General features: G+C 39.3%; 1 protein-coding gene across 1 annotated transcript; it reads left to right on the forward strand.

Annotated features, from left to right (window-relative positions):
- The first annotated feature begins 1,337 nt into the window (after positions 1-1,337).
- On the forward strand, positions 1,338-27,765 carry LOC140235075 (adenylate kinase 7-like). Its single transcript, XM_072315115.1, has 17 exons — positions 1,338-1,476; positions 5,707-5,877; positions 7,263-7,371; positions 7,963-8,057; positions 9,021-9,131; positions 13,084-13,167; positions 14,380-14,468; positions 14,976-15,066; positions 15,728-15,805; positions 16,377-16,526; positions 17,375-17,503; positions 18,402-18,513; positions 19,813-19,941; positions 21,202-21,465; positions 22,483-22,703; positions 23,834-23,992; positions 25,081-27,765. The coding sequence occupies exons 1-17, from the start codon at positions 1,381-1,383 to the stop codon at positions 25,117-25,119; spliced, it is 2,127 nt and encodes a 708-aa protein (XP_072171216.1). The 5' UTR covers positions 1,338-1,380; the 3' UTR covers positions 25,120-27,765.
- The last annotated feature ends 33 nt before the right edge of the window (positions 27,766-27,798 follow it).

Raw genomic sequence — 27,798 nt, forward strand, 5'->3', positions numbered from 1 at the left:
AAGAAAAAAACCCCACATAGGTAAGGCAGATTCTACACACACCCAATCAGAATGCATATTTTATTGTTCATGTGTACATGAAAATCCGAATATGAAAAAGATCAAAGAGTGTATTTTTAAACAGCAAAAGTAGCTATTACCTAAGTTGATCGGACATGCTATCGTTGTGCTAAAATCCTGTTGCAAAATTGATGACATAAAATAAGAGAGATCGAGCAACAGACAAGAATATCAAAAGTTTTGAATAAAACTGACTATCATTAGCTCTGTGTGTTCGTGTGTGTGATACTGTTAGTGAGAGATAGAGGAGAAGTATCAAGAGAGTGTTGCAACAATATTTTCAGCTTGCAGCTCATGTCATTTCAAAGGATATAATACATTGATTTTAGTCGTTGTTTCACCTTGTGCAGTGGCTGTACGCAGTGCGTCATGACCACATTTCAAAGACTAATTGAATCGAAATCTACTAGTAACTGCTGTCGTCGTTTTATGCCAACATGAGGTAAAACGACAATGCAACTTACAAATTATGAAAATAACAATGCAGCTTTTAAACTAATAGAAAACAAGTTATTTATGAACAACAGAGACAGATCATTCAGCTGCGCTAACAAAATACCGCTGTTCTTCTTTGGGATTCTGCGTCGAAATAATAATTGAAAATTTACATAACATGTGTATTTATTAGGACATCCTGATATTAGACTCATGAAAGGAAAAAGAAGGGAAAAATCTTATCAGGGCAAATACCCCTGTCTAAATACTGGTTATTGATGAGGTTAGAGTAAAGATTAGGGTTAGGGTTAGGGTTAGAGTTCGGGTTAGGTTTAGGATTATAGGCTCAAAATTAAGATTATGACAGGGGAAGGGGAAGGGTCCGCATTAATTGCCCAGGGGGTAATTGTCCTGAACCCCCCAAAAAAAGAGACTTCTTTCCTAGTTTTTTTTTTATTTTTTTTATTATTATTATTATTTTTTTTTAATGTAAAAGTATAGCAATATTAAATAGTTGCTTAGAAGCGTACCAGGGCAATTACCATGCGGCTAAGGTTACAGTAATAAGGTTAGAGTAAAGATTAGGGTTAGGGTTAGGTTTACGTTTAGCGTTTGGGCTAGGGTTAGGATTAGGTTCAGGATTAGGATTAGGGTCAGGGGAATGGTCTGGGGTAATTGCCCAGGGGGTTATTGTCCTAGACCAGCTTTGAAGAGGTGCTACGAGTATTCTCCCTCGGACTCCCGAGAACGTGTGCTATGGTAAAGATGCACAGCGCCCTCTTCGATCACCACACGACACTCTACCAAACTTTCCTTAGCGACGCATAAATAGAGACACAACCAGAAATTTTGCTTGTGCATATTCCAGTATAATATTCAAGCAAAATGGCAGAATCCGAATCAGATACCCAAGGTAATACTGGAAGTAAACGTGTCTTCATCAACCATGTCGACACGTATGCCGGGAAGGCTATTTCAAAGGTAAGTATGATTAGGATGTTAATGTTTACCATAGCGAGTTTTACAATTGTCAAGTGAACGAAGGGGCGATGTGATAGACCCACACACTAACATTTGTGTAACTGTTACACAGCCCAGTCGCTGTATAGACTAGTGCTTCGCACAGCGTCTGGTCATGCTGCATGCTGGTCGGGCTAACATCTGTGTAAAATAATAATAATAACACAGTGCTTATATAGCGCTAATCACTACCGTGGTGTCTCTATGCGCTTTAAGGGAGAGGGATGAAAGTAGAAAGAGGACATGTTACAATGTATGAACCATAAATGCAAAACCAAACTCATTCATAATAGAGTAACTGCGTCAGTAAGCGGCCGTGCAGCCGTTCGCGGCAGGTACAACATACACGGTAATATACAGCTAAACACAGCATTGCACTGTTACATGCACACTACACATATACTAACACACTAGCAATCAACAAAAACCAACCGATAAAATGGGCACGATCTCTGACGAAAGTGAAATTTTCTCACCTAAATGACAACATATCGCATCCAAAATGAAATTTTCGGTACTTCTTAACATAACAGTTAAGAAACAATGGTCCAAGAAACTGGATTTTTTTTCTTTTTTTCGATGTTCATGGATTTTGAAAACATATCCTCACGTAAAATAGAATTTTCGCGAGCCGATGTGGGCCGCCATTTTTTTCAGAAAGTGGATGTTACCATCGAAAAAAATGAGAAAAACACGAGAAAGACATCAACAACACCGCCAGAAGTGCGATCTTGTTTGCGGCCAATGCATGTGCGCACGCTATTTTCATGTGCTTTCGCAATGGGAATTGGCGCTTACGCAATGTTCGCGAGACATGTGAAGGCGTTCAGCTAAAGATCGCGGAGCACGCGCGTATTGCATAGGGATTGTACATCGTGCCGCAAGCAGAAATACTATGTCGCATATCGCCCTTATCGGCGAAAATTGTGCCGGGTTTTGCCCTGGTAAATCATGAAAACTGCGTTGGTCAGTGGTAAATTTCTTTCATGAAAACAATTGCGTTAATGAATAATCTTGTCTATGATATATGAAATGGTGGAAAATAATTTGCCTGATTTGTTTACAAGTTGGAAAATCTCTTAACAATGCTTAAACTGCTGCAAACGGGATATTTTACTCTAGAACTTTTTGAACAGATAGGCCTATGTCTTGAGAGCAGTTTTAAACTTTAACACTGTGGGAGCTTCTTTTATATAACACAAAACAGCGTTCCACAGTATGGGAGCAGCATGAGCAAAAGATTGCTCACCATAAAGCTTTGCCTAACTGCGACCAATATCCGAACGCAAGGCCCCGTGCCAAGGGAAGCCCCCCTGGGGCCCCAGTACAGTATTATAGTAAGGGTACTAGGTCTCGCGCAGGGACTTAATGATCGCGCATAGCGTAACTGCGTATAGCAAGCAATATTACGCGTAGGACTAAAGAGCAAAATTTGCCGATACGCCCATGGAATAAACATATCTGACAACCGCTAAACATGAGAAGGAAGCAGGTAAGAAATTTTGATTTCAAACAAACTTTTCACTAAATTTCCATTTTTTTGGAACAAATTTTTCACTAAATTTCCTATTTTTTACCTTATAATTTACCTACCTTAGCTTAACATCTTTTTTTAAGGATGTTGTAGCCTAGACGTGTCGTCTCGCTTGTCTCGTTCGTATGATCGTAGGCGATAGAATTCGTAATTTGTTCGATCGATCGTTTGTAATATCTACGAAAGCCGAAGCACGGTACAGCCGCAGAGAGGGGCAGACACTTTCACGCATGAAACTACATAGGGCAGCTGCGCGACCTTTACATACCCCGAGAAATTGAACGCATAAAATTAAGTCCGACATACAAATGGCGACAGCGCACTATTCCGTCATCGTATCATCAGGAGATTCTGGGAGGTGATTTTTCTGCATTTTCGTGATATTTATTGAGAAATTCAGGTACGATTGTGGAATAATTTCTATTATAAGAGCATCACAAATTTTCGTGCGCGATATCTAGACCCCTCAACCATACTAGTAGACTATAAATTAAACTTACAACTGTAAAATTACAATGGAAGACCCCGGAGGTGAGTGTAACCTAGGGCCCGCGTAGCCTAGGCCTCTCGCTAACTGCGATCAGCAGCCCCTACTGTATAGCGTAGCGTAATGGGGCTGCGGACTGTAGCATTCAGGATCATGACAGGGTAGTATCGCGGATAAATATCAACTTAAAATCGAAAAATTTCCTCAATTTGAAGACTTGCCAGTGAAGTTGAAGTATTGACAACAGGCTTCGGACAACGTTTGGTTCTGCCAATATGATAGTCCCTTTCTGTTCGAATTGATGACTTAATGTGACTCTGTCGAGAGGAACCTGGAAGGCTACACTGAATTGACGGCCAGCGCATGCGCACAAATTTCAAATCCATTGACCGGATAAGATGTCTGTTTGCGCATGCACTGGCCGTCAATTCAGTGTATGTAGCTCTCTTAGGTTCCTCTCGACCGAGTCACATTAAGTCATCAATTCGAGCAGAAAGGGACTATTGGCAGAACCAAATGTTACCCGAAGCCTGTTGTCAATACTTCAACTTCACTGGTAGAACAAAAGTCTTCAAATTGAAGAAATTTTTCGATTTTAAGTTATCATTCATGAGAAGAAATAGATTACAACGATGCAAAGTACGTTACCGTACTTTATTGTCTGTTTAGGCAAAATGAGTAAATTTAGACATCTAGTCCCGTTACAGAAATTCGCCCTCCACTGCACTGGGCTAACGTTTTGGCTAACAAATGTTGAAGACAAAAAATGCAAAATTGGCTCAACATTTCCAAACAGAAAAATTATGCAATCACTTTCTTACAACTTGTTTGTTGAACCATGACAGTCCATGTGATTGTCTTTTATCTTCCCTGCACAGGACCTGTTCTTTTTTCAACTGGCCCTGACAACTATATTTTTTCTGTGGTCATGTCGGACCAATAAATGTGGTCATTCCTGAAACCAGTGCCAGTGTACAACGTTGCCTTTTATATAAGATATATTCCATGAGAGGATATGGGGGTTTCAGTAATTGCTGGCATCTTTTTGACACAGCAGTACAAATGGGGTAGGTATTCCTACTATTTGAAATGACAGTGCCCAGCTGATATTCAGGAAATGCCTAGCGGGAACAATGAAATGCAATGTTTCAAACCTACATGTCATTTTCACCCTTAAAAAACAAGAGGAATGAAATATCTATGGTAAACTATTGGAGACTGGAGGTCTCAAAAAGTTAAATTGAATTCCCGCAATGGAGAAAAGTATACACATTAACTGTGCTGAATCTGACAAGATGACATCTAAGGTCAGTGGGAGCTGTGGTATAGTGGATAAGACTCCCGACTCCCGATCGGAGGACCCGAGTTCGAATCCCGCCCAGTGCTTACGTCCTTGGACAAGATGTTTTTACCCACTATGTCCCTCTCGACCCAGGTGTATAAATGGGTACCTGGCAATGCTAGGGTAATAATAATAGCAGGGCCCTCTGGTAGAACAGTGGCAACACTGAAGAGGCTACCCTGGGTAAATAAGACCTTATTATTATTATTATTATTATTATTATAAGGTAAGGCGTGGTAGGTACACTAAATAGTTGTTGATTTGCCGTCATGATATAATATTTACTACTGGTATGGTGTAAATGACAAACTGATGTTTAAAGGTTTACAGTTTCCTTGACTTTTCCCTAGCTTTTTATTTTAAAGATTTTTTTTTCCTGCTTTCCAGCATTATGCTGAATCAAGAGTGAAACGGTCAGGGATCTTCATCACAGGTTGTTGATGATACAGACTTGTTCATTCACTAAAAAGTTTCTTGATTCGTATGTTTGCCATACAATTAGTACAACACATGCCTTTATTTATATGTCTTTATTTTTTAAATTATTCATGTTTTTATTTAATCGTCTACAGATTTCTGTCAAGAATTTTTTTTTTTAAATTATTATTATTTGATTTTTTTACAAAACAATGTCTGAGTACACTGTGTGATAATTTTCAACAAAATTCTACTCGAGCTCTCTGGTTTGGGCAATTTTTAAATTTTATCCCAATATTCATAAATCAAAACCATATGAGTAAATTTTTAGCTAGAGCTTTTTGGAAACTCAAGTATCTACAAGTTAATCACCACACCATTTCTGTGCTCCTTTTCCCTACTTGTTTGCAGTTCCTGTCACAGTGTGTCGTCGGTGCCTCCCTAGAGGAGAGGGATGAGGAGGAAGACTCGGCCTCGGTCAGGAGTGACCAGCTGCCACCCAAGGAGGGCGTGTGGAAAGTCAGCGGCACCCTCAAGAACAAGGACGGTGAGAAACCGGACTGGGTGCAGGAGGTTCTCCAGGTAACACAAAATGTTTGTTTGTTTGTTTGTTTGTTTGTTTGTTTGTTTGTTTTTGTCTAGCTGCAGTACTAAATACTTTTGGTATCAGAGATGAATCCTAGATTGATTGGTCCATGCAGTTTAGAAAAAGAATGCATCTTCTTCGGCCTGGTTAGTGGTAGCCATATGCATTGTGTGATTTCACTTTTAGCATTTGTGCATGCTTGTCGATGTTTGCCCATGTGTGCCATGTACCATTGTTATCTCTGAGAGTACTTCATTTAGTACAGATTTAGATTTAGATTTAGATTTTATTGACTCTTCCGACCCTATTCCGGGGTATGAGAGTACAACACATAAATACAAGATGTGGTCATTACAATATCAAAGAATACATGTTTGTGATATATTACAATGATGTATATAAAAGAGTCTATACCTGCTAAACATATATACAGTGATATACACATTGGCAAGCAAGGTTAACTAATCGTATGAACCATATGACCAAACAATCGTAACATACAACTACTATAGATCGAGTATATATATATATATATATATATATATATATATATATATATATATATATGTTCATCTTGGAATTTTCCACGTGTTGGACTTCGAATGTTGTAATTATTAGAAGAAAGAGTCTCAAGTACGCCATGGATCCAACGATTACACAAAAATTTTATTACAAAATTTTCAGTCTGCCTCAGACCTTCGTCAGTGCAAAGACAATGATGGACAATGATAAACATGAATCATAACAACAATGCTATGCGCGTCATGCGCGTAGTGCGTTGCCCTGGAGCTGCGTTGTCAAGGAGAGCGCTGATACGTATGGGGGTATGGTAGAAAGTGAAATCTCAATGAAATCTCAACAATGCTATGCATGACGCGCATAGCATTGTTGTTATGATTCATGTTTATCATTGTCCATCATTGTCTTTGCACTGACGAAGGTCTGAGGCAGACCGAAAATTTTGTAATAAAATTTTTGTGTAATCGTTGGATCCATGGCGTACTTGAGACTCTTTCTTCTATATATATATATATATATATATATATATATATATATATATATATATATATATATATAGATATATATATATGTATATATATATATATGTTTGCCTGATATTGGAAGAGTGGATGACGATACATGCACAAGTTGACGATAGAACCGTACTTCAATTGGGGTGGCTTTTACCAATGAATGTGGAATACTTTTGCGACTACCACAAACAAGTGGTTTTAGGTGCAGCCAAAGTTCCCACAAAACACTTTAGATGAGGAGAAGTAAAGTACATCATCTAGCACACAGGATACTTCTACGACCATCACCAGTTTGGTTCCATATTATCACACAGTATTTTTTTTTTACCCTTGTGAAACCAATTTAGGTTGAGGAGAAGGAGCAGATGTTGGAACATCTTACAGAGTGTGATGTGGTCATCTATGACATCACAATGGATGTCGATCAGATAGATGAAGCCAGCTGGGCAGTGTCGGGTAAGATTGCTTGAGGCATTGTTTGATTTCTACCCATTTGTATTGCACTATGTTACTATTGTAATGAAGGCTTATACTGAAGCAGTGATATTAATTTTCATGTCCTGAGCATTACTCCACAATCCTTTTCTGCATCGTTCTTGCCAAAAATAGATGAATAAATCTCCTAAACCTCAAACTGATGTTATCATTTCTTGATTCCTGTGTCAAACAGCAAATATGATTAAATTTCCCATGATTTTGCAAATCTGCTTCTACAGCAATTTATTCTTATTTACGTATTTTTATAATTCAAATATCAGACTAGTCAAGTCACTGTGCAACACACTCCATTTCGTTTTGTACATTTATGTTAAACTGACAACAAGATTCAACCAAGGGCTGTTGTTTTTCAACATGTGCGTGGTATGTCATTTATTCCATTTATGAATAAAAATGATGAACCATGAGTGATGGCTTAACATAGACTGTGATTGAGATGAATGACCCCTTTGATCTGCAAATTGTACATTGTATCTCTCCACAAAACCTTCAATGTAGTTTTAATGCTGCATGACATTTTGTGTCTTTTCTTCATGTCTTCTCACACAGCATTACACGCCGAGCTGGATCGCTTTGAAACGCCAAAAATGTTCATCCTTGTTTCTACTGTGTTGACATGGGCCAAAAGTAAACCTGTGGACCCAGTAAGTCTGAGAGCTGCCTATCATTGTCTCCGTTGATGTTATTTTATTCTATTAGCTAGAGGAAAAAACAGTATTTTCAAAGACAATGGCATGCATTCTTGCAATAAGATCAAGGTTTTGAGGGTTGCAATTCCTTCTCTGAAAGCACTATCATCCCACAATGGCAGTGTAATTGGTTGAATGAGGTTAGGCATCAAATTTCCGCTCAAATGCAGAGCAAGTTAAGGAATTGTTTACATTGTAGTACTCGTCAAGATTTCCATTATTCTATTAAATAGCTTAAAGTTGATTTCCAATATACCTCAATGTAACACAAGAACTATGTGGATAGGTACTCATTTAACTCTTAAGTAAAGTGAAAGTTCAGACATTTAAAGTTGTTTGATTCCCTTCTAAAAGTGTTTCTGTTCAAGACCCGTGGGATGATTTGCAAACATATTCAACCTTTACAATAGATGCACGATTTTGAACAGGAGGTCAGAGCAAGCCCACACCTTATACGACTAATGGGTGGCCAGAGGTTAATGCCCAGGGCAGCAGCCATTCTACTATCAGAGTTTGTAATTGTTGCCATGGCAGTATGAATAGGAGTAAGCCACAGTTGTGATGAGTATTTTGTGCAGTGCATTGAAGCCCTCATTTTTATTTCATGGAACATTCCATTGGACTATGCACGAACTTTTTTGTATGAGAAAGCACCTGTATACCGTGTCCCTGAGCCTGTATGATAACATTTGCATAAATAACGTAGATCTTTAGCTTGTCTTTACAATGAAATAGAAATAAATCATAGAATGATTTTTCACGCATTTCCACTTTGGCCTTCAAAGTCAGCATTGACAATGATTCCAATTTGCCGACAAGCTATCAGGACAGTCCTTTCCTATCTAGAGGGCATCTTTTTGATCTCATAGATAGAGATCCCACTTATTCTTTTTTGTTCTTCTTCTTCAACCACTCCAGGATGATCCAGAGATCCCCTTCACTGAAGAGGATTACAGGAGACGCAAGCCACACCCCAACTTCAAGGGACACATCAGCGCTGAGAAGCTTGTGATCAAACTCGGCAAAACAGTGAGTGTGAAGGCAGTTGTTTAATGCATGCAGGGAGGTCACTGAGGGCTTTTGAAAGTGACTTGCTTGCATGTCTGAGACAAAGATTCACAATGTCGGGGGGGGGGGGGGGGTGGGGGTGATCATTTTTCCAGCAGTGTGAAAGTGATGTGTGTGCATGAGTCTGTCGTTCTTAGCAGTGGTTAGTGAAAGGGTATTAAACATATTCTTCCAAACATATTGTGCATTGGAGAGTCATTCCCTCACTACACATATAAATGAAAAATGAACCCTGTGCTCTGTTTGTAAAGAGCAGGATAAGACAACAACAACAAAAACAACAGTAAAAATGACCAGAACAACAACATCATCAACAACAAAACTTGAGGCTGGCAGCAGGACACGCATGTAACGTACAGAAAGTGGGTATATGATTGCGATGTCGTATGGTCCAATTTTGACCAAAAGCAAAACTGCAAATGGTATCAACGAGGCATAAATTTGCCTATGAAAGAAAAGCTGACGTGTGTTGTAACGATAAGTATTACAGACTAATTCCCCCCAAAGCGTGTGCACACACACACAAAGACCTGTGTTGTTGCTGATTTAGTAATGTTTCCTTGACGTCTCATGCATACATAATGAAATTAGAAATATGACTGCAAAAAAAAAGTTACATGGAGAGGATATGATACATGTCTCTTTTTAGGAGTGTACGATCTTAGATTTGCTTTTGAGTTTCTTATGCCCTTTATTTTTCTGATTGCTGAGCCACCGTGACAGGAAAATTTGCTAACTTGTATACAATATTGCTCAGGTGATAGCAAAAAAAACAAAACAAAACAAGACAAAACAAACAAACAAAAATCCCCAAACTTTTTTTTCCCAAATAGCTGAGAAAGCATGTTAAATGAATTCCAAAATAATGAACAGTGAAAAAAAAAATATATATTAAAAAAAAAAAAAACCTGGAGGAAAAGCTCTAGCTGTAGATTTGAATTAGTATATATGTTTATATACATGTGTGTATATGTACTACATCTGTGTTTGAATCGATTTGTTATCTTTTCATAGGTCCGTGCAGATAAGAGCAGCAACAAATTGATAACATCCTGAGTTTGACCTTTCGGTGCCAAAGTCATGTAGGGAAATTGTCAAACAGGAAAAGATAACAAGCAAAAACAGATGCAAAATGTGGAATTAACATACAGTAAGCAGACAAACTGCAAAACAAATGAGAATACATGTTCACACGTAACTTGTAAACACATCTATGTTTGGAAGGGAACTATTGGAACAGAAACACATTTGACCCTCAATGAAAGTTTCTTAACCATCTAAATAGAGCACTTACATATAACTCAGTGCAGTATCAAGTATGTTGGCAGGTTCCATAGTGACCAGCATGTAAGAGAGATTATTGCCCCCAGAGTTCCGTTCCTTGCATGCCTTCTGTGCCGATGAGAAAGCCACACAAACATTCAGCGATCTGCCAGTGACGTGCGGTTATGGCAAAAAGTTGTCCCCTTTTCTCCAAGTGGCTGAATGGTGAGCGAGGGAGGCAGTGGCCACGTGCCGTCAAACTTATGAGTAATATCTCAACTTCTCCGCCACACTCCATTAAAGGGCGGCGCGGCACCCACATAGAGATAGCAAATCCTGAATGGAACGGTCAGTTTGAGGTCATGTTAATACCGTTGCGTAAAGCAAAGTGCAGTGATTGTGCAAAAGAATGTTGGCCTGCTCTTTCGGGGGTAGAAGAGGAAACATCAATTTGACGTGTTAATTAGGATACAGGAGGTAAAACTTGCCGTCACATTGCCTGAACTCTGTGAATATATCCACGTTAGATGCACGTAACTCTCTGTGAAAAGGAAACATCAATTTCCAGAACACTCGTGAACATGCAATTTATGGCACATGGGTCTGATAAAGCATATGTCTAATGCAGTTGTTTAAGTATTTATTTTATAGGGAATTTCCTGCATTTATTTGATTTCATGACACTTTATCATTTCTCGAAATTTGTCTTATGTAATTGGTTTGCTGTTCAGTGTAGAGATTTAGACTTAGGTATTGTCAATCTTCTCTTTCTGTTTATCGTTTAGAAGTTTGTGAATGCATTGTAATTTGAAGAGACCAAGCACAAAGTAGTAAAAGTATGATATTTTGCACCATCCAATTATGGTGCCATGATGGTACAAATGTGGAGACTGACCCGTACGTGTCGTCAAAATTTTCTGTTCGTTTATCACTTTTGAATTTTTATTTGTGCAATGTTTATATATTTTTCCTCAATGGAGACATGTAGTGAAAGTGTAATATTGTACAATACCTTATTGTGATACATTAAGGATATCTGGTCATGAAGGTTCTGTGTTCCCTGCATTGAGGAAGTTTCACCCACAGCATGTGATTATCATTAGAATAATTATGTCTTTGTTATTAAAAAGCGCAGTCCTTCTTTTTTTGTGTGTGACAGCAGTAGAAAGGTCTAGGAAATCAGTATAGGCCTTTAAGGTGTGTTGCTGGGAGCCCCATGTGCTGGCACATTGAGGCTTGCCCCTGCATAGGCTGACACTCTCACCCTGTTCTGTATTAGTGCCAAGGTGATTTCCACATCATGAGTACTGCTACTGTTGGCAGGTGTTTTTGACTTTTCTTGTTTTATTTTTCATTTCCTCTCTTGGCAAATCTGCTGACTTCCCAACTGGCCTGAATGGTTGGCACTGTCATTAGCTGTCAAGCTTTTTGTATTGTTTGTACGGTGCTGTCTCTTTCTTTCTGACGATGTATGAGTATGATGTTGACACTGATAAAGTGGTGATTAGCGCATAATTATCAATTATCTGGTCAATCATCTTAAAGGGAGATGAGCGATCCACTAGATAATAATATAAGAGGGCAAAACAACCTGATCTTAGGAGATGATTGATCAAAGATAAGAATGGATTTTAAGTCCAAACTTTCTGAAATCTAAGTGGAGTTTCTTATAGTCTGGAAGAATATTCAAGTGAATGTGGTGGATAAGTAGAAGAGTAAAGCAACATTCTGCCATGATAATAGATGAACACTTATACATTCTTGGTTGCTCTACTATATTGCAGCAATTTCTGTCCTTATCATACAAGAGTGTTGCATTGTGTGGGAAAACATACATGGTGATTGCTCTTGACCCCATTCCAGAATCTGTACAGAATAAACTTTTGTTTTTATTTTGTCCCTATTGCTCTCATTGGTTGATTAAGAGCTGCACTTACATTTTGTACAGCATGTATACTGTACATTGTATATTCACTTGGGCAGTGTGAAATACAAGGTCACTGCTATGGATTGTTATATAAATTGTATCAAATGCTACATGCCATGTGAGCTCAGCAGATTTCACATAATGAAGGAGAAATGCCATGCAGCTGCTGCATAGCTGAATGATATCTGGCACCTTCCCTCATGTGCAAATTCTCATTCAAGTCACTCTTGCGAAATATCGGATCACATTCCTTCATGAATACTTTTTCACATGAAATCAATATCCCGGGGAAGAGCACATGTGGGGCGTTCTCTTCTGATTATTTGATTGATGATTTAATAAAGTGCATTCAATTTGTTTAAATTCAATATCAACACATCACATCAATTCTATTTATCAGTAAACTACACATACAAAGTTTAGAGGAACTAGTGGTTTAGGTCAGATGTGAAATTTGCCAGTATACCAGTTTATGACATTAAAGAATGTACATGGTCAGCAGTATACGGAAGAAATATCACTGGTGACTGATAGTTTTGCCTTATCTCTCTCTTTATCTCTTCCTCTTTTGCTTGTTTTTTTTTTTCTTTTTTTTTTTACTCTCATTTTGTTGCCTTCTGCTCCTGTCTGTCTGTTTCTTTCTCTCCATCTCTCTCTTCTTCTATCTATCTCTCTCTGTCTGTCTGTCTGTCTGTCTGTCTGTCTGTTTTTCCCTTTCTCCAGAACAAAGCCAAGTTTGTGACCTACGTCGTGGCAGCTGGCCTCACATACGGAGCAGGGGAGAACATGTTTCATTACCTTTTCAAGGTATGGTGAATTTAGTAATCACTGTGTTTTATTTATATATTTTTTTTTCCATTTTTTAATAAGTTTGTCAGTCGAACATTTGTCATGCAGCAATGGGTGCCCCAAATTGTTACTTTCACCATTAAGAAATGAGAGCATTTGTCCCCTCTTGATGTGAAATCAATGGGACAGTGGGCAACATCTGCTATATGACAAATGTTCCTTCAAGATGGATTGGCGGAAAAGACCTTGTGGCATTTGGAAATGAAATTATGTGAAAGTGAGCCAACCTGCATTCAATCATGCAGGCAAGAGCGGTAGATCCAGGTTACAGGTTAATTAGGAAAACCTTTAGCTTTTTAAAGAATAGTTGATTTAGGGGGGAAAAAAATCAGAAGATTTATATCATGCATCTAGCTACATTTGTATTACTGTATTACCCCTTTCCCCCCCCCCCCCCCCCCAAAAAAAAAAATAATAATAATAATAATTAAAAAGTTTTAAAAATGTTTATTTAATCAGATGGAAAGATCACTTTTTCTGTTTACAGGTTTTATTGTTGATAAAACTTTGCAATGAAAAAGTTATACATCAAAGAGGAAATATGCAAATTTAAATATTGTGTGTAAATTCTGAAGTCACTTACTTTATGATTTCTGTTTTTTATTTTTAGAAGTGTTGAATTTTACGTTATATTGCTGTCAGGCTAGTAAATGTGCAATCAACACCAAACACTTTTCCTTTTTGTTGCAAATTATATTGACTTCGACAAATCTTGGAAAATGATCAAGTAATTTAATTGTACTCAGCCCTATCAAATGAGCTTCTTGTCCCAGTTAAAAGTATACAGTATTCTATGCTAGAAGAAGATTGTTTAGAACTGGTGAAATTTATCAAATCTGCACAAAACCAGCAAGAAATTTTAACAAATAAATGCTAATTTGGTTGAAAACACAGCCTTTAGCTATCGAAAATGTGTTGCCAATTTCATAATCACTTATTCATATTTCAATTCAGATGTTTTGAAAATTGTGCAACTGAAATAAATGATTGTATGTTTGATTATTGAACAAAGGGCTTGATTGAAAAAAGAATTTTGTACTCTACCTTATGAAACTCTAATGATGAATAGTAGAAATTACCAAGGATAAATGAAAAGATACTACATCACACAAGTGGTTCATGGGACTTAATGGATTTATGATGTGTCCACTCCCCATTTCTTCCCACTAGACTGCTTGGCATGGTGAGGCAGAGGCCCTTCAGTGCTTTGGAAATGGAATGAACATCCTTCCCACAATTCACATCAAGGATCTAGCTGGGTGAGTGATTGGAATTATGCTGATGATGGTGTTGGTGGTGATGATGATCATGATGGTTTTTACAATGCTGGTGATGGTGATCATGATGATGTTGGTGATGGTGTTGGTGGTGGTGGTCGTTATGGTGTTGATGGTGGTGGTTGTGGTGGTGGTTGTGACGGTGTTGATGGTGGTGGTTGTGAAGGTGGTGTTGGTGGTGCGGGTGATGGTGATGACAATGGAAATGATGAAGGCGATGGTGACGGTGATGATAATGATGGTGAGGGTGGTAATGAGGTTGATGATGGTAATGATGTCATCAGAATTAGAATCGGCAGTAGTCGTGATAATGCAGCAAAAGTAATTATAGTTATGACTAAGAGAAGAACCAAAATTTGAAAATGCAGTATTACGATTTTGTTTGACCGAGTGTGCTTTTAGTGCAAAATCTCATAATTTTTGTGTAGTAATATAGGCCTGTTAATTTGTCATATGAAGTCTATTGTGACTGCTCTGTTCTTCATGCAGAGTGATCCAGAACATTGCAGACAGTCGGCCCAAGACAAGATACCTGGTTGCCGTTGATGACTCCCAGAGCTCTCTTGAAGAAATCGTCAAGGTATGCAGATTCTATAAGAACAGAGGCATGTCTCCTATCAAAGTCACATTTGATGAAGACATACTTCAATATGATCTCTCTTAAGCATGTGTATGATGCTGGGAATTGAAATTGATTTGTGTCACACTAAGCTGACATATAGTCTCCAAACATCTTGAAAGTAGCCCCCCTCTCTGACCATTTCTTTGAGTCAAGTTAAACAGATTGACTTGCTACAAACCTTCTGGTATCAAGTCCTCTGGGATGGATTAAGATCTAGGTCAACTTAATTCACATGTTCTATTAATGTGAACACATTTTTGTGTTTGTTATTGCATTTTCTTATTCAGTTGAGCAAATCTGTTAGCTGCACATGGTCGTCATTCTACTCCGATGATTCTAAATCTACATTAGAGTATGTCAAACTGTTGCAGATTTAGCTAGGGTTTGTGTCTGGTGTTTGAACAAATCTGCATTTAGTAGTGGATGTTGTAGCTACATTTCTTGGAAGAGTGGAAATGTAATCCTCTTCTATATCAATAGCCACACCTTAATCATGATTATTTTGATGTTGGGGTAAATGTTTGTCTCACATTTGTGATACATTTGCGAACACACAACAACAAATAGATTGGTATTTGAGTATTTGTGTTTTCACAAACTGAATGTGTTCTCATTGCAGTGTGTCAGCCAGAATCTTGGCAATGGCAAGATTAAATACATCACCAAGGAGGATGCCTTACTCAGCAAGAGTCTCTCGGTAAGTTTGCTCATCACAGTTAATTACATTACCATAGAGGCAATAGTTCCATATCTCAATGACTGTGTCCATCCTAGTCTACACTTTGAACTTTATGACAACTTTGTCGCTGTGAATCTGGGATTTTAGTAGAGAAAGACTTGAAGTGTTTTTAGCAGCATAATAGAGACTGAAATTGAACTAGTATAGAAGATCAGCAGAGCCTGTATTATCTGTAACTTCATTACATTTGTTTCTTTGCTTATTTCCATCATAAACATACATACAGATATAAAAGACATAAGGTACAAGGAAAATGATACATGCATATAAAAATGAAACATACATAGCAAATGAAGAGTATGACACTTATCATCAATATACAAAAAAGAATAGAATGTAGGATTATAGCCCATAATCAGCTGCACTTTTCTTGTGCCGCTTGGTCTTCCATTGGGACCAGTTTCAGTTCATCTCAGTAGTGTTCAAATATCTTGACACTTGCATGTAGGAAAGTCTGCCAGATTGATAAAGTTAAACATCACATTTGATGCTTCGATCCCTGTCATCATTCTCTCACTTGTCTGTCCAGCAAACGGAATTTGACATGCTCCTGGTCGACCTCAGGATGGACGGGGTGTACATCCGGGAGAACATGAACATTCGTTGGGTTGCTGAGCGAGGCATCATCGAGAGCATCCCGGACATCATCAAGGAATACAAGACCACCAGGAAACTACTGGTAGCTATATATACAGACATCTGTAGCCACTTTGCATTTGTAGTGCACAGGAGTGATTAGGCACACAGTGACAAGGAATAATAGTTAAGATCTGCTTCAAGCAGCATTACCGTAATACAAAAGTGAAAAAAAAAAAAACCAACAACCACAACAAAAGTTTAGAAGAGTTTACTTTATAAAGTGATAAATGGTGATGAGTAGTATGTTCCATCATTTTTCTGTCCTTGCAAAGTTGCTATACTGAATAGTGTCTGACATTTTGCATGTTTTATTTTCAATCTCATCATCAGTTAATGCAGTCTGAATAAAAAGGATATTTCCATGGAGAGAAAAATGCATGTTTTTGGAAAAATTTCCAGATGATAATTTGGAAATGATGGATGCTTCATACATCAAAATAGAAATGTAGTGTTGTATTGGGAGCAAGTGAAAATGCTTTGGGCCTGCAGGACTTTGCCTAAACTGATTTTTGATTTGGACCATGTGAATTTTATTAGCTACAGAATGTTGATTTTACTATGACTCTGTGCAATATTACTGGATAATACTTTCCTCTCCCATCAAATTTTGTCCAACTGTTCCTATGCAGATTGTGAGAGCTCTCTTAACACAGCATATGAAGGAAAAATTCATAGCATGCCACAGGATCACTTGGGATAATCTCTCATTTAGAGGTGGTGATGAATTTCTTTGAAAATGAGGAATGGTAATGAAAAGCAGTGTAATATTTTAATTCTTCAGACGATAATTTTTTTTTTGTACTCAGGATATGAGTTAGCAATGCAACCATTTGAAAGTAGCCAATAGGACTTGATATCTGACAAATATTGTCTTGTCTTGTCCCGCAGCCCATGAGGGCCTGTGTCCTGGGTCCACCGGCCAGTGGCAAGACCTCGGTGGTGGCCGCTCTCTGCAAGCACTACAAGCTGCACCACATCAAGATCAAGGATGTCATCGATGAGGCCATTGAGGCATTGGTAAAGTTTGAGGCCCACTGTTGGAGATCTGAACATTATAGATAGATAGATAGATAGATAGATAGATAGATAGATAGATAGATAGATAGAGGTAGATAGATAGAGAGAGGTAGATAGATAGATAGATAGATAGATAGATAGATAGATAGATAGGTATAAGTATGTATGTACATACATACATACATACATACATACATACATACATACATTCATTCATTCATACATACATAGCATTACTAGTAGGCCTATACTCTTGGTCATTCTAGAGTGATGCTCCATAGTTTTACACTGCCCTCTGGTTGCAGGAGTGACACATTTGTCCTGATATGCACTGCAAATTTTGAGTTGAAATAAGTTTGAACTGCCTATCAGTTAGGAAATCATGAATATGCACAAATCATGAATAGATGAAAGAATAGGCAGTGTCTTGAATGGAGGCTGTATGAACTGAGAAAATAGTCTGCCTTTACTTGATATGTCTGTTATGCTGCCAAGTATTCGGCAGATTTCTCTACAAAAGTATTGGCATGTTTCAGATGCAAGGGGAAAAATAGTAAACAAGAGGTATTAGTGTTAGAATCTATAAAATAGCCTTGTTGGTGTGCATTTATTTTTTCGTTTGTTGACAATGACATGATAAAAGTTGTCACAATAATTTGTTTGTGTTTCAGTCCATTGTTGCCAGATCCTCTGCATGTTTTTGTTTAATATCATTGTGTCTGTCATTTGTATAATATTTATGCTGTCATATCATTTCATGCGCTGTGCTTCAAGACTGTACATCAATTTAACATTAGATTTTTCCCCAACAATCATATCTGAAAATTGAGGGTTTTGCAGCTTATAATAGCACCCTAGCAAAAAGTAATTTTCTGGACTGTATATATTTGGCCTGCAGGAAAAGAGCGCTGCCAGAGCTGATGGAGATGAGAACGAGGATGATGACGGAAAGGCTCAGGAGGACCAGGAACTCTTAGATGCCATCATGGAGAGCAAGCAGAGTAACAATGGTCAGTCCTACCAGTCCTAGATCTGGTCCTAGATGGTGGTCCAGGTCCTGGACCTCTTTTTTTTTTTCCCCATTCTCTCTTATGACATTTTGCTTTTAGACACATCACTTGTAAGCCCAAATTGACACATGCTGTATTCATTAGTTTGTATCTCTCTGACTGCTCTTTCTTCACAGATTTACTTTATAAATGTTATCTTGATGACCATTATACCAGCTTTTAAAAGAATTGTCTGTAATTGTGCCTGGAAAGTGAAAAGAAAATATCTTCTTATCTGAAGGAATTGAAATCAGGAGCATGGGAAAATTCAAAGTGCTTTTTGTCTTATGTGTGTCTGTGTCATTACCATTAAAACTAAGGAGGTTGAAGAGATGGAGTGACAACAGAGTTATTCCCTTTGAACTATGTTCGAAGCCGCCGCTCAAAAATATTTGAAGCATGTGCCAAACAGGATCTGCTGCGCCAAAACGAAGACAATTGACTAGTGTCTCATTGCATAATCACCAGCCACTTTCAAAGGAAGATATGTCTTTGTGATGGTAATTACTTTTCGCTATCCCTTCTTATAAGAGCTAGGTGGTACAGACACGAGGATGCGCGAACAGAAATTGAGGAAAAAATGCTGAAATGAAAATGAAAATTACTCGACTGGGCATACGCGGGCACTAATCTGATATATCTATCAATAAAGAATTATACTTGAAGATTATTACATGTTAGTTTCATTTGGGGAAATTAAGTCGAAAAGTGATAAAACCAGCTTTCCAGGATGGTACAGTTTTAGACATTTTCACATAATACAGCTCTGATTTACACTTTTGTGCAAATTTCTGAACGGAATTGACTTTTGTTTTACATGCTTTATTATTAAGTGAAATTTCATTTCATTTAATAAACAGATAAGCAACATATGGCCAACATTATGACAACGTTCAAAATGAATCTTCAGATTGCTCAGCAAGACGGCGGCTTGGAACATCGATCATCAAAGGCACAAGTGCACCTGTGGAATTCTTTTGTACATCAATAGAAATCTGACAACTGTTTGAATAAATTACAGTCAGTTGGAACTCCATGTATAAAACCTCCTTGTTCAAACTAAGGGGTCAAGACTGCTGGTAGTCAAACTCTTTTGCAAAGACCCAATTTGCCCTTTTCTCTGTAGTAGAAAAAAATACTAATTTCAGCTGGAGTGATAAGGTCTGATACAGTTCTGCAACAAATCTTCTTGCCTGCTTATTGCTACTGAAATCAGCGAGGGATTGGTATCCTTATGGCTATTTCTCCTTGGTTGTGCAGATCGCATTGAGGAGCAGTACATCATCCAGTTCTACCGGGACAAGCTCCACTCCATGCCTTGCCAGAACCAGGGATTCATCCTGGATGGCTTTCCCAAGACCATTGAGCAGGCCAAGGAACTATTTGCTGGTAAGTATTGTCTTCTCCCTACTTCTCTCCTTTTTTTCTTTAATCTCCCCCTCCCCCCCCCCCCCCCCTTTCTCTCCCTCTCTGTCTCTCAGTCTCTAACAAGGAATGTGATGGGTTACAACTCATTGCAATATACTACTAACTCGGTATGTTGCTTTGAGTTTTTGTTGTGAGACAGTTTATGAAAGTGTTTAAAGGGGCGTAGTCCCGGTAGTGTAGAGGGTGCTGTTGATGATCCTGCCGATCACCATTAGCATTGATACGAAGATTACCGAAGTTGAGCTGTCCTCAAGAGTGAAGTGCGTAGGTGTTGCTAAGTAACGTTGCCTTCGTTGTCTTCTCTGCGCATAACGCAGTCTGTAGTAATGCAAGGGTGCGTGCATATGAGCTTGTTATTATGACATCACAAAAGAAGTTTGCTAAAGCTGTCATCCCCCTCAGCCAAATCATGAGCCGAACTGTGATCCGACCACTGACTACAGTGAATCAGACTTCTTCGGACTCGGGGAAGTGGGCCAAAGCGTAAGCGCTAAAGAGGAGTCGATAGCGTAGGTCTCTATAGGAAACCTGCGCCGTGCGCCCGCGTACGCATTTGACTAAAACACCAGGACCATGCACCTTTAATAAAAAAAATAATGAATAGGATTGTAATTAATGAAGAAATATTCATTTTATATACAGTGCACACCTGCCATAGCGGCCACCTGTCAAGAGCAGCCACCTGCTGTATGCGGCTACTATAGAAATGTAGATTTCCTGACATTCTGCAACTTTAATGATGCAGTCCCACACCTATAGTCAAACCTGTTCTCAGTGGCCACCTGTCTATAAAGGCTACTCTTTTATCTTCCTTCATTGGCTGCCACAGACAGGTTTGACTGTATGTGTAGCACTGTATTGTTAAAGTTGCAGAATGTCAGGAAAACAAAATCATACAGTTTTGTTGATAAGCAAGAAATGCAGTGCAGGAACCTTCAGTTACTATGTATTATAGGGTCTAGGGCAATTACCCCCTGGGCAATTACCCCAGACCCTTCTTCCCCTGACCCTAATCCTAATTCTAACCCTAACCCAAAGTTTAACCCTAAACCTAGCCCTAACCCTAATTTTTACTCTCATCTTAGCACTCACCAATATTTAGCTAGGGGGTAATTGTCCTCGGGGGGTAATTACCCTGATACGGTATGATATATTACATTTCCTGTTTATGCAAAATTCTTTATTTATTTATTTATTTTTTTTTGTCATCGTCCTTTCCAGTTGATGAAGAGGAGGAGCAGGAGGACAACGGGAAGATGCCCGTCTACGACCGCAGCACCATGCCCGAATTCGTCATCTCGCTGGAGAGCACCGACGAGTTCCTGAAGCAGCGCATCATGAACCTGCCGGAGAGCGTGGTGGCCAACACCCACAACACGGAGGAGGGCTTCGACCGGCGCATCTCCGAGTTCCGTGCCCTGAACGAGGAGGACACCACGGTGCTGAATTACTTCGACGAGCTGGAGATCCACCCGGAACACCTCGGTAAGATGTCTGGCCTCAGTGGGAGGAGGGTGTGGGAGTTTTGGAGAGGTGGGGAGAGAACAGTAAAAAAAAACTACAGCAAAATTGGACCTAACCACAGCAACCAACTTGAACAAACAAAAGAATTATCATATTGTAAATATATTATAGGATTGATAATTATACTTTCATCACTTGATGAAATCTAGATTATTATATCTCATGATTAATTTGCAGATATTACATTATCTTACTTTTAAAATTCATACTCTTTGATTGCATGATAATTCTTATGAGTTAGTCTTCCATGTTGGTCTACTTGTTCACATTAGAACCAAAAAAAAGAAAACATGTTTATGTACACTTCATAACTACTAGAAGATTTTCCTTTTCCCCATTTCCTGTACATATTGGAACTGATTAGTCAATAGATGTAGCTTTAAATGGAGTTAAAACAAGTGCGACCTCTTGGTCTTGCGCCAGGATGAAACCACTGTTGGCTGTTTTTAGCCAGACGCAGCACACATAGAGTAAACACTCTTTCATAACCTCAAACAAAGACCCCTTTAATTGTGAACATTGGTTAGGAGAGAGAGAGAAAAAGAAACACTCTCTTTTTAGTTCTCTTTCAGTGGCCAAGTGCACAGTGTGTGGTACAGATGTCAATTTGGTGGCAGACTTGATATATCTGGGCCTCGGTTTATCAAAAGATATAATCGATTATAAATTTCCTTGCCACACAGGCTGCCATAGACTAACCGTAGAAATCAACTGTATAATCAGTTATAACTCTTCATAAAACAGGGCCCAGTTTTCTTTCCTATCAAATTATTACTAGGTTTGTAACAAAATAGAATGATAATCACATCAGGAGGATCATAGTCACACATTTTTTCCCATCAACTTATTTGTCCTTAAAAAAAATGTTAAACCTAGGATTGATGCCAGGCCTGTCATGTTTCATGTATGTGAATGTTGCTAAATAGTTACATTTTGAGGAATGTGTAGTTGACTGAATTGTATGGACCCTGTTCTCAGACATCACCAAGGAGACAGATGCAGAGAACAAGAACCTAATGGACCAGCTGGTGAAGGTGATGGGCAACCCCCGAAACTACGGCCCCACGGAGGAGGAGCTGGAGGAGATGGAGCGGATGGAGACGGAGAAGCGGCTCAAGAAGGAGCAGGAGGAGCGAGAGGAGGTGGAGCGGCGGGAGGCAGAGGAGGCTGCCCTCAAGGAGCAGAGGCAGCGGGAATGGGTAGGTTTGATGGTGGGAGATGGAGCAGCGGGTGTGTAGGGAAGAGGCGCATCAGAGTGGAGTGAGAAGTGAGAGGTATTGATGATGTCCTCAAGGAGTAGTGGCAGCGGGAATGGGTAGGTGGGACGATTGAGACTGAGCAGCGGGTGTGTCAGGAAGAGGTGCCTGATCAGAGGAGAAGTGAGAGGTATTGATGATGTCCTCAAGGAGCAGAGGCAGCGGGAGTGGGTAGGTGAACAGAGAACAGTGGATGTGTCGGGAAGAAGTGCCTGATAGGAGTGGAGGGAGAATGAGAGGTATTGATGATATCCTCAAGCAGAGGCAGCGGGAGTGGGTAGGTGTGACGATGGTGGGAGATGGAGCAGTGGGTGTGTCAGGAAGATGTGCCTGATCAGAGTGGAGGGAGAAGTTGAGAGGTATTGATGATGTCCTCAAGGAGTAGAGGCAGCGGGAGTGGGTAGGTGCGACGATGGAGATTGAGCAACGGGTGTGTTGGGAAGAGGTGCCTGATCGGGAGAAGACAGTGAGAGGTGTTCATGATCTCCAGGGCCCCCTTTCATAAAAAGTTTATATGATAGCAACTCTTGCTGGAATGGCAATTGTGGTAATGATAAGAATTCAGCTTCCTGATTGGCTGTTGCTATGGAAAGTTGCCATTCCAGCAAGAGTTGCTATCCTAACATCCTTTATGAAATGGGGCCCAGGAAAGTTACCTTATTGATAGCGTTTGGCAGAAGTAGGATGAATTGGTGGTCTCAGCCGAGGAACCTGATAGGGGTAGAAGTGAGAATAATTATTATAAGTGGAAGGATCTGATAGTGGAATGACTGGGATCTATGCTATAGTGAGGGTCCAGTATTGACAGTACATCACAAGGCAGAAGCACGCAGAATATACATGCTGGAGGAGTAGAGTGGGTGAGATGTAGGGGGAGGGGCAATATGCTTACCACTTCATCTTCACATCGTATCCACTGTCTGAATTATTGAAAAGGTTCCCTTTACGAGAGAAAGTCATGCGACTCTCCTCCTACAATGCATGATAGAAAAATTAGAAAGATGCATTCTATTTGCACACGGTTGCCATGGTGATGTCTTCATCTTCCTTTGTTCGCCTCCATTGTCCTCCAGAGCTCTCGCCTTGAGGAGGTGAAGCGTCAGGAGAAGGAGCTGCTGGAGAACCAGTCCATCCCCCTCAGGAACTACCTGATGAAGCACGTCATGCCTACTCTCACCCAGGGCCTGATTGAGTGCTGCAAGGTTCGGCCGGACGATGCCATCGACTATCTGGTGAGAATTCTAAGCTCGCAGAATGATAGAGCGCCCCCTATCTCCTTGTTTACTCCTGTCTGGACCTTTTGTTCCATTTGACCCTGTTGAGGTGTGTGTGTGTGTGTGTGTGTGTGTGTGTGTGTGTGTGTGTGTGTTTAATGGGGGGGGGGGGGAGGAGGATGGTAGTATACAGCCTACAGTCTGGCTCAGTACCTCCAGCAACCTTTGTACTTTGTCTTTTCCATTAACATCAAAAGGCTCTGTGCCTTCCATTGCAGGCATTATCTCCAATCAGACTCCCCTGTATCCCCCCCCCCCCCCACCCCTGCGTCTTCTTTAATCGGCCATTCACCAGTCAAGGTCACTGGCTTATCCATATCAGCTCTTGTGTTTGGCCGTGAGCATGCAGAGACAAGAGAGAGAGATAGTTCCTATCGCAGACAAAGTGACACTAGACTTATCATGTCACGCGAGGTACAAAGATTGTACACATTGCAGACAAACATGCTTTGCCCCCTTCTGTACAGAGGTTAGAAATGTGAACCATGGTATATTTTTCAGTGTGTCCTTTTTTTTTTTCTTCCACATCATCACCGTTTCTGATGTGTTTTTCCTCTTGTGGGAAACTAACAAAAAAAGTAACAAGGGAATTTTTACACAAGGCTGAAAAAGGGATGTTAGGTGTCAGTGAAATTTCTGCAAGTGGGCTTTGAATTCTCCAAGAAAATAGAGCCAAAGCTCATTTTGAAAAAAAAAAAACCACCACACAATGTTGAAAGACTTCAGTAAGATGATTGGTTCTTGACTTGTGGTTATGTACATGCCCAAACAATGCATGTACATGATAAAGTTTGTTAAAATATGTATTTACAGCAATTTCCTACTTCTCAGAGACACAAGAGTGAACATCTTGAATCTTTTCGCCAACCTTATCGTATCTTGTTTCTCCGCAGTCAAATCTGAATGAATTTGAGTGTGTGTGTGTGTGTGTGTTTGTTTATTATTTAATAGCATTCATGTGTGTGTATGTGTGTGTGTGTGGGTGTGTCCTCAGCATTGACTCGTGCGACTGATTTGGCATTTCCTATTTCATTTCTTTTCTGCAGGCGGAATACATCTTCAGAAACAACCCACAGGTGGACTGATTACCTGCCCACAGTAGTACAGGGTACCAAGTATATTTCCCCAAACAGGCAACCCATCTGCGAAGACATACCTTTACTAGGAGAATAGATGATTCAAATTCAATGATCCCACTGTAATATGGAGAGCAATATAAGAAAGGTTAATGAAGATTAGATGGGGGCTGGGGAGGGTCATAAGCATATATTTGATTAAATAATATATATATATATCAAAACTGCAATGAAGAGAGACACTCCCACCAGCATACTGAACCATTCAGTGGGTCTCAAAGATCAAATGATTAAATCTAGTAGCTGAGTGACAAGGGGTTTCACCATTTTTTTGGTGCGTGTGAAGCAGATGTTTCCTAAATTTGGACACAAACATTACAGTCTTCCCACGTTAACTTCTTTATCACTTCAGATGCCATTCTGACGGCGCAGTTACCAGACACAAGCTCTTATTGTGAAGCATATAATTTGCATGAGCAATTGTCACAACACTTTGACTGCATTGTAGTGTATACTGAATTGATTGCCATACTTATATAAACAGTTCAGAACTTATCACAAATGTACTCTGCTGGCTGTTACTTTCTGTGATATTCTACCAAGATAAAGATCGAGCTTTCGAAGTTATCATATTCACAAATTTGATATTACTTGGAAGTAACTAACTTTGTCCAAAAACTAGCCCGACATTCTCAGCTTCCCACCGCCTTCACTCACTCAAGATAAAGACAGCACGCAATCCATATGCTGTGGACTGTTTGAATGGGTGACATACAATTGTACTGTTCAGTGGGAGGAGACGTGATAAATCTTCTGTCTTTCAGTACAATTTGCCTCCCTTTGTCTCAGTGAATGTAATTGATATCATTGTTGGACGTGTGTGGATTTTGGATGTTAATCTAGATTGCTGGTGGAATTGGACAATTAAACACAAGTCTGCACAGAGAATGAATGTGTGACATCTCTACCCATGTCCCTCTATTTCACTAAATTTCTCTTGTACAACGCCAAGTGGCTTACACCCAGCTGCTGATGGCCAATGTGTTTCGGTCGACAAAATACAAAAACAAAAAATTGCGTTATCTCACAAAAACCTTCCAAAGAGCCGCCATGAAGAATTGATCAGGAAGTAGCTAAAAATCTCCATACTTCACATTTTACAACCAGCCGATATGTCAACAAGTGCAAAACACGAGGGAGATCATGCGGCCTGTAAGCTGCCAACAGGAATGTGTGTGTGTGGGACAACAGATTACAAGCCATTTCATTGTTTTAGGTAGCGTATTAAGGTGCTAGGCTGGACGGTCGTGAATAAACATTACACGATGACGTCACGAATCCGTCGATTGCATGCATTGCATACAACATTCGCACCAAAACACGAATGCATTAGTTCCGCGTGGGATACACAAAACATTATAAGAATCCAAAACAACCCAAGCATGGCAGCGAATCTCGCAAAGCTCAGTGGGTTGGGCGCAGAGTCACAGAAACGGGTTCGAAACCTGATCAAAGTCTCGATATCATTTTCACCATGTTTTTTTTTGTGTTTTATAAGTGGGATTGAGGTTTATTTCGTCTGTAAATTGAAGTCAACTTTTAAGACATCAAAGTGCAATACACGTCTATAACTGACGTCAGTACTAATGCATATTCATGACCGTCCAGCCTAGCACCTTAATACGCTACTGTTGTTTTATAATTCTGTCATGTGGTGATTTAAATTTGTTCTATAGCACCCTTGCACACCTTGCTCCAACAAATGCCATTTTTTGCTGTCCTTTGTGAATATGAATGTGAGTGCCTGTTAAACAAACTAACGGAAGGAAACTTGACAGTATGTTTGTGTATGGTTTGCTAAAACAATACACAGGCCATGATGCCAAGCAAAAGACAGTTTATGGGGCCTTCGAGGTTGCTTGTATTAAGACAAGCAAATGTATAGCAACCTGTATAGATCTGTTGTGAATATTGAAAATATGAGCCAAGACTCACTTTGGCTCATTTCAACTTTCCACATAAAGTGTATATACATGTGCATAAATATCCGTCCTGTATTCATATGCAAATTTTTATCTTGATTAATTCATTCTTCTGTATTATACATGTCAACAAATTAAAACTATTGACTAGACCAAATCGAATGAAAGAACACTTGTATAGACCACAAAGTTTGTATATTGTAGCTTTCACATGACTATTGTAATGCCAGGTAATGGCAAAATAGCAAAGATTTTCTTTCTTTTTTTTTTCTATTTGAAGATTTTTTTTTCTCTTTCCATCTGAGAGATTGCTCAAAATGTTTGCCTCATCTTCACCGTAAACAAAATATTTACTGTGGATATTATGAAATGTCAATTCTCTCAAATGATCTGTTTGGATTATTATCAACAAGTGCAATCTAATTGCACTGATTGGTTGTTTGACTGCTTCGGTCTTTCCCTTCCATTCATCCGTTTTGCATATATATTATTCTTAATTTTCACATGCCACAATGCCATTCAATGTACATATTTATAAGACTGTTCAGTGATGTGTCATGTGATAAACAGGTCTATGATGTGTCCTATACCTGTCAACTTCTATTTAAGCATTATAAGCCTTTCTCTGTTTCCATTTTTCCACAAAATAAATGCTCTCTGGAACAGCTTCTGAAAATGTCAAACGTGTGACACCATTTTTTTCCCT

This window comes from Diadema setosum, chromosome 1 (genome assembly GCF_964275005.1).
Source record: "Diadema setosum chromosome 1, eeDiaSeto1, whole genome shotgun sequence".
Classification (NCBI taxonomy): domain Eukaryota; kingdom Metazoa; phylum Echinodermata; class Echinoidea; order Diadematoida; family Diadematidae; genus Diadema; species Diadema setosum.

Coding starts and splice junctions, on each gene's coding strand:
- LOC140235075 (XM_072315115.1), top strand. CDS start 1,381: ATGGCAGAATCCGAATCAGATACCCAAGGTAATACTGGAAGTAAACGT. Junction 17,504..18,401: donor ATGAGGCCATTGAGGCATTG/GTAAAGTTTGAG, acceptor TTTGGCCTGCAG/GAAAAGAGCGCTGCCAGAGC. Junction 18,514..19,812: donor GAGCAAGCAGAGTAACAATG/GTCAGTCCTACC, acceptor TTGGTTGTGCAG/ATCGCATTGAGGAGCAGTAC.